Source organism: Mastomys coucha, unplaced genomic scaffold (genome assembly GCF_008632895.1).
Source record: "Mastomys coucha isolate ucsf_1 unplaced genomic scaffold, UCSF_Mcou_1 pScaffold14, whole genome shotgun sequence".
NCBI lineage: Eukaryota > Metazoa > Chordata > Mammalia > Rodentia > Muridae > Mastomys > Mastomys coucha.
Window position 1 is genome coordinate 49,480,024 of NW_022196896.1, and position 7,108 is coordinate 49,487,131.

Here is a 7,108-nt window from a genome sequence, read left to right on the forward strand (position 1 = left end):
TATCTAATAAAAAAATTTTTAAAAAAAGTATTAAAAAGTCAAAAAAAAAAAAGACACCAGCAAATATGTGTCATCATCTCAACCTGCATCTAAATAGCATCATTTTCAGTGTGTCAAGGCAAAGTTTGAACAGCTAGCAGTGGCTGGGTGTGCCCCCAAATATTCAAATATTTAAACCAACAGAAAAAACAAAAGATAGAGTTCTCATTCTCCTCAAAGATAATATGAAAAACTTTTAAAAGGGGGGGGGGGGAGGAGATCCCAAGATGACTTAGCATTAGGAAGAGTCACCTGCCATGTGATCCTGAGGACCTGAGTTTAAACTGCAGAAAAAAAATCAAAGGTGGATAGAGAGAAACAACTCACAAAGGTGTCTTCTGGCCTCCAAAAGTATACCAGGGCAACACGCACACACACACACATAAATAATAAATAAAAGTCACATTTAAATTTAAAAAGACAATATGATTTCAAAGCTGATCATTCTTTTCTGAGCCATCTGCAGTCTTTCTTATCCTTAGGTCTATAACTTGTAGGAGAATGGCTCAAAAGTTGCACATTTTGTAAATACAATTATAAGAGACAGTGTGTCATCTTCTCTCCGTAGACTGGAAAGCTAGGAAATAGGGAAGAACTGAGCCCAAAGTCATAGGAAACAAACTTGATGCAATAGAAAAGGGAGCAAAGCTTGGGAGGCTGGGGGCCCTGAGAGAACCTGGACCTTCAGCCTTGGCCATCAATGCTCATGCATGGCCAACCTCAGTGAGACTCATCAGGGTGAGCTCTGGGTCCTGAGGAGCAGCGGCCAGCATGGCCAGGGAAGAACACTATCCCCAAGAGAGGCTGGAGGAGACTCTGTGAGGAAGGAATCAGAACTGAGTTCAGACTGTGTGGTAGGAGTCTGGGAGGACAGAAAGGATGGGTTGGCCCCTGCAGCACCAGCTGTCTATCGAGAAAGTCAAAGATCACACCTTTAGCCCATATAGAAGAGCAAATATTAAATATAGCTTCTAGTACTGTGTATGACAGAAACTGTGACCAAGGGAGAGACAAAGACCCCGCTGGCCTAACAAAATAATAATCACAATTCTTATACTTTGTAAGTACTTCCTTGGTCAGGAGACATGAAGGGTAACTTTATATTAATCATTAGCTAATCTCCATGCCTTTATTGGTATAATCTCTATTATGCCCATTTTACAGATAAGAATAATAAATCTTCCAAGCCAGAAAGTAGTAACGTGGGGAGTAGGAGTACAAGCACAAAAACTCAGAAATGAAATTGTGAGATAAACAGAAGACAGAGAGAGACAGACAGAAAGAGACAGAAAAACTAGCCAGAGAGACACAGAAGTAAGGGCACACACTCTCAACTTCATCTGCCTTCAAAACAAGGCAGGTGAGTTGAAGAATCGCCTGTTCTCTCCTTTGGAGGAAGGAAGAGAACAATCGCTACTGTGAAAGTCTGAGGCAGACATTTGACAGGCAAGCCCAAGAGAACAGCAGATGCGGTGATCACCTGATACGTTGGTATCTGCAAGAATAATTTCATCCACATAGAGCAGGCCTGTCTCCGGAACCACAGGGCGGATGTCAATCCGATGAACCAGCAATGGGGTGTTTGCCAGAGAAGACTGGAGGTCCTCAGAGTGGCATACACACGTGTCCCAGAGGTCAAGGCAAGTGAACTGCCAGCTGGCAAAAGCAGAGCGGGAGGGGCCGATGGGTAAGGCCTTCAGCCCTCCTCCTTAAGTAAGGCCTGAGCCCCACAGCCCCCTATACCCTGGGCTCAGCCCACCTTCATCTACAAAATCAGTGGATACAAAGTCCGTCAGTCAGTCAGTCAGGACACTAGGCATCGGCAGCACTTTCAAGGAACTAGGTAATTATACAATCTTAAACCGATTACATGCGAAGCTCTAACCACAGGACCATGCACGTAGTGCTGGCTCATTGAAGTTTAAAACAACTTCAAGGCCCGAGAGAAACTTCTGGATAGAGAACAGAATCAATGGAGCAGGGTGCCTTGATTTTATTGCAGACCCGCTAGCAGGATGCATTTCAGTGAAGTGCGGACTTTCGGGGCTTCAATTCTCCTCGTCTCTCATGTCAAAGAATGTCTTGAACACTCTGTCCCCAAATGTTCTGTCAGACTCCTTCTACATTCGTAACAGTTTCTCTTAAGTGAAACTGCTTTGTCAAGGAGAACAATCTCAAAGCCCCGAGTTAGTACCTAAGGCCCAAATGTAATATTCAGTAGCTCACGTGAACCATTGTCTCCAAGACAGCTGATCCAGGCCCTACAAAGCAGAATCCACCCACCTTCCCACCACGGTTACCTCTCAGGCTGGGGCTCTGTAAGACTCCAGGCACAGGTGATATTCTTCATGATATTTTGGAAGCCAAATAGGAAAGAAACAGTCACGTCCAGGGTCCTGTTCATACGGCCTCTGTATGCAAGACACAGCTGTGGATACCAGATATGCCCTTCAGTCTACACTGCAGGAAGCTTCCATTCAGACCCAATGTGAGGAGAGCTTGCTGCATGCTATGTTACCTAGGTGCTGTATTCCCCCAGCTCTGAGGTCAAAAGAAATGATAACCAATGGAGAGCTTTTTCAAATTTCAGTGTCATGCACAATGATAAGGACTTTAGAGCACATCAATTATAAAACCCCTGCTTTAACCGGGCACCTGTGGGCCTTCAGCGAGTCACCGATCCCGTCCTAGTCTTCCTTCTGCTTTCATTCCCACCTGATTTCTAAACTCAACACAAAACCAGAAGTATTTGGCATGAGAGGGCGTTGGATGAGGGATTCCTAACGTCCACATTCTTGCCTTTGAGAGAGCAGGGTAACGGTTGAGAAAGCTGTCTTTTACAGTATGGGACATTTAACAGCATCCCTGGACTCTGCTTCCTAAGTGTCAATAACAATTCTCCCATTATGACAAGCAAAATTATTTCTCTGCCATTTCCAACTCTCCCCTAATGGGCAAATGTACCCATCAGCATTCCCCTGCAATAGACAAGAGCTTGAAGATGGGTGGGTCCCTGGCCTGAGCCAGGGAGCCCAACGCCCATTACAGCTCCACTAAGAAGGATGCGGGTTATTGTGACCTCTGCTAGCCCATACACACTGACTCTGGGTTCCAGAGACAATGAACTGCATGTGTCTATGAAGATGGAAGAGGTACCAAACCAAGAATGTAAGAATTACTCGAGAGGGTCTGGAGAGATGGTTTAGCAGTTAAGAGCAATGGCGGCTCTCCCAGAGGACATGGCTCCAATCCCCAAAACCCTCAGGGTGGCTCACAGTCATCTGTAAATCCAGTTCCAAGGAAGCTAACACCCTTTCTGGCTTCCACAGTTACCAGTCAGTACACCTATGCAAATACATACAGAAAAAATATCTATACACATGTAATGATTTTTTAAAAATAGGTTTTTAAGAGTTGGGTTAACTTTCCTAAGCCAGTATGATCATTATCTAATAATTTATAAAAAATATCATTTAGTAACAACTATGCATTCTGAATAATTATCCTTATACCACCCATAGCTCCCATCCCTAATCAAAGAAACATCTTCCTGCTGCAGACAGAAACCACCATAGAAGTCCACAGCTAGCCAAGAATGCAGAAAACTGAGCACAGAGTTCCCAGCCAGGGATCTACAGCACGACACAAGCCTACACCTAAGGCTCAGGAAACATTTTGGAATGGGGGACGGAAAGATGTTAAGAGCCAGAGGACCAGACATCAGCCACAAGATGGTATCTTTTATATATCACTGGGAAGCTGCACTCATGCAATCCCAATACAGTCACCTGAAAAAGGCCTGCACAGTAACAAAAGCAGGTCCCCTGCCAAATGTGGATGAGGGAGACTCACACAGGCAATTAAGGGCTGCTGAGAGGGGGAGAATCCGTCTTCTTCAGGGACCAGCCTGAAGGGGGATAGGTGATCCAATCCCAGGAAGTCAGCTCCAAACACACGTACACATAGGAAATACTAAATGGATGCTGAACGAAGTGTGCATGTGTGCATGTACTTGTGCATGTGTGTGTGCATGTATATGTGTGTGCATGTGTGTAATAATTAACAGAACAGGTAATGAATTTGGGAGGAAGTAAGGGAACATAAGAAAAGTTGGGATATAGAGAGTGCAGAGTGAAATGTATATAAATATAGTACTTAGGTATTAATTTTTTAACTTAATAAATAGAAAGGGGGCAAGTATATCCATTGATCAACTAGTTACTTACATACTTACATTAATTGCAATAATGAAAATGATAACTACCCTCAATTGAGTCCTCTCTACTGTAAAATAGTTTACTATATCCTTGTATTCATTTTCACCATATTCCCGAGAGCCAGACAACCACATTAACCATTTTAGAGATGAGGAAGTTACGACATGTTGTACTTCAGGAAGACATTAAGAGCATATAGGGTACAGAGTTAGGCTTCCACAACAGAGTCCATCGGCAGTATCTGCACCATTTCTCAAGCTGAGAGAGCAAAGAAAAGATCTGACCAAATAAAAATGGCCATAGGCCTTCTAGCTAACAGTAGTAGCCTTCTCAAGTATCAGCACAAAAGCAGGAGCTTGGAGATGCAGCCACAAATTTTAAAAAGTCAGCTTAAAACACACTATACAAGTCACTGAAGTCATTCCCTTGTGCTTCCATTATTTTGGCTTTGAGCCCAAGGAATAATCCCAACCTGCCAAGCCCAGAGACGTGAAGATGGACACTCACATACGGGTATCGATCCAGCTGATAGCCCTTGCTGGCAGCCTCAGGAATTAGGATAAGATGTTGAAGTTGACCAAGGCTGAATCTGCCACAGAAGGGTTCAGTTGAACTGGTAAGGACTCCATCAGACCTGGAGCCTTCTAAGCCTGTAGATAATTCAAATACATAGAAACACAGGCAAAGCCATGAAATAAAACAGTGTATATACAGGAAATGAACAGTAACATTGGTCCCTCAGCCTAGAAAGAGATGGGAAGAATTCATAGGCCTTGCATCCTCCTTCCCAATTGGGAGGTCGTAGCTATGAGAAATCCTTTCTGGCTGTCATAGAACATGGAACACTAATACCATTTTCTCTGTGTGCCAAGACATGAAAAACCATTGAGAAACAGAAGAAAGGGAAATGGCAACAGAAAAATATTTATTTATCAATTTATTTTATATGTATGGGTGCCTGAGTGTATGTAAGGGTACCACGTATGTGTAGGAACCAAGAGCTGTCAGTCAGAAGAGGGTATAGAATCACCTGGAACTAAAGTGCAGTCTGGGAGTCGAACCTGTGCCCTCTGCAAGAGGGGTAAATGTTCTTAACCACCGATCCATTTCCCTACCCCCTCAATAAAACTTTAGTTCACTTTAAGAATAGATTTTAGAATGCATTTGCCGGTGATAGCGGGGGTGGGTGAATAATAAAGCACATTAGCATATTTTAAAAATTTTTGTCTGTATTCTTATATAATAACTCTTTTGTATCAGCTAGAAATGGTGGTGCACACTTGTAGTGCCAGCTACTCGGGAAGGTGAGGGAAGAGGATCCCAAGTTCAAGTCTGATCTGAACAACTCAGTGAGATATTGTATCAAAACTTTTTTTTTTTTTTTAATTAACAGGGTGTCAGTATGGCTCAGTGGAAGAGCTTATGAGGAGTGTCTGCAGAGCCTTGGAGTTTAATTTCCATCAGTACACCAACAAAAATCACTGAGACGCATTTCAATTTTGAATAAAACAAAATTTTTTTAAAAAGTTGCTGCTGCCATACATATCCTATTTCTTCTCCCTGTTTAGAGAAAACTCTCTAGAAGGCGTTTCTCACCACTGAACTGCCAGGAGGAACGCACCCCAAGCATCCCCCTCCCTCAGGCAAAGCTACTCTCCTGGCCACTCTACCTCAACCAGATCCAGTGACCATGCCTTTATTTGGCTTTATTAGCCAAGAAAGAAAGATTGTTCCTATGTTATAAGAAAGAAAGTTGATAGAGGAAAGGAGCAGAACTGGTCAACCAAGGAGCCACCTTGCTCAAATCCAAGCCGGAGTAGAACACGAGCCGAAAGGGGTGCCAGATTGCATTTCACCACAAGCAACTCCTCAATGGTGGTTTGGATCTATCAAGATGAAGAACAATGCAGTCATTCAAAGGCCAGCCCTAAAATCCCTAAAATCCCTGTGCTTACCTTCATTTTTTGGAAGAAGATCCTCACCTGTTGGGCTGTGGCATTTGCAGGAATGGGCTGGCTGGAGGCATTGCCCCAAGTAAGGAAAAAGTTTCCTTTACCTGACACATTCAAAACCTAGAAAATCAAGAGAGACAAAGTTCACTGGCACGCAGGGACTCCAGTCAGTCTGTCTAGGGAGAGAGCACAGCTCCATGGCAGGCTGTTTCCATCTGACTATGGTTTCAATTTTCTACATGCTCTAGAAATCTCTGGAAAACAGCATCACCACCCAATGAAACTTTCCTTGGAATGGCGTCAATGATTGGGTCCATATTTATCTGTGGTGCTTTTCCTAGAGTACTTGACTTAAAAGTGGCCGCTGGGAGTCACACTTTCAAGAGTATGTGATGTAAAGGTGGCCACTGCCTACGTCTCTTTTGAGCCTCTTGACAAATGTTTCCTCAAAGGAGTGGGCTGAGAGGCAGAAGTCAGCACATGCCATGCCCCTCCCTCACCGGGGCTCATCCCATCTCCGTGCTCCCAGCAGGTATGCACTCCTGGCCACATTATGCTTTCGTCCTGAGGTAGGACTCATGAATTATTTACCCTGTTCTGCTTTTCTCAGTGGTTTTTCATGTTCCTGTTACTACTTAACAAAAAGCAGTGGAAGGTAGAGTCCACATTCATTTACCTCTGTATAGAAAAAGTGAATGACAACAGAAGGTATATTAAAGTTGCTCAACAAACACATGGAGTACAAAAGACTCAGAGCACAACCTTGACAGATCAGACACAAAAACACAAAACATAGGGAAATAACTCTAGAATGTGTCAAAAAGCTACAGTGTTTGGGTGTTTCATGCGGTGTGTGTGTGTGTGTGTGTGTGTGTGTGTGTGTGTGTGTGTGTGTGTGTG

General features: G+C 43.6%; 1 protein-coding gene across 1 annotated transcript in view; it reads right to left on the bottom strand.

The window, feature by feature from the left end:
- Pkhd1 (PKHD1 ciliary IPT domain containing fibrocystin/polyductin) overlaps positions 1-7,108 on the bottom strand; it is a 480,627-nt gene that overhangs the window by 433,788 nt on the left and 39,731 nt on the right. Inside the window, exons 17-21 of the mRNA XM_031366970.1 lie at positions 6,239-6,328; positions 6,052-6,142; positions 4,764-4,906; positions 2,340-2,467; positions 1,520-1,695 (exon numbers count right to left, since the gene is read on the bottom strand). Of these exons, the coding sequence (XP_031222830.1) occupies positions 1,520-1,695; positions 2,340-2,467; positions 4,764-4,906; positions 6,052-6,142; positions 6,239-6,328 (628 nt within the window). The remainder of the gene's footprint in view (positions 1-1,519; positions 1,696-2,339; positions 2,468-4,763; positions 4,907-6,051; positions 6,143-6,238; positions 6,329-7,108) is intronic.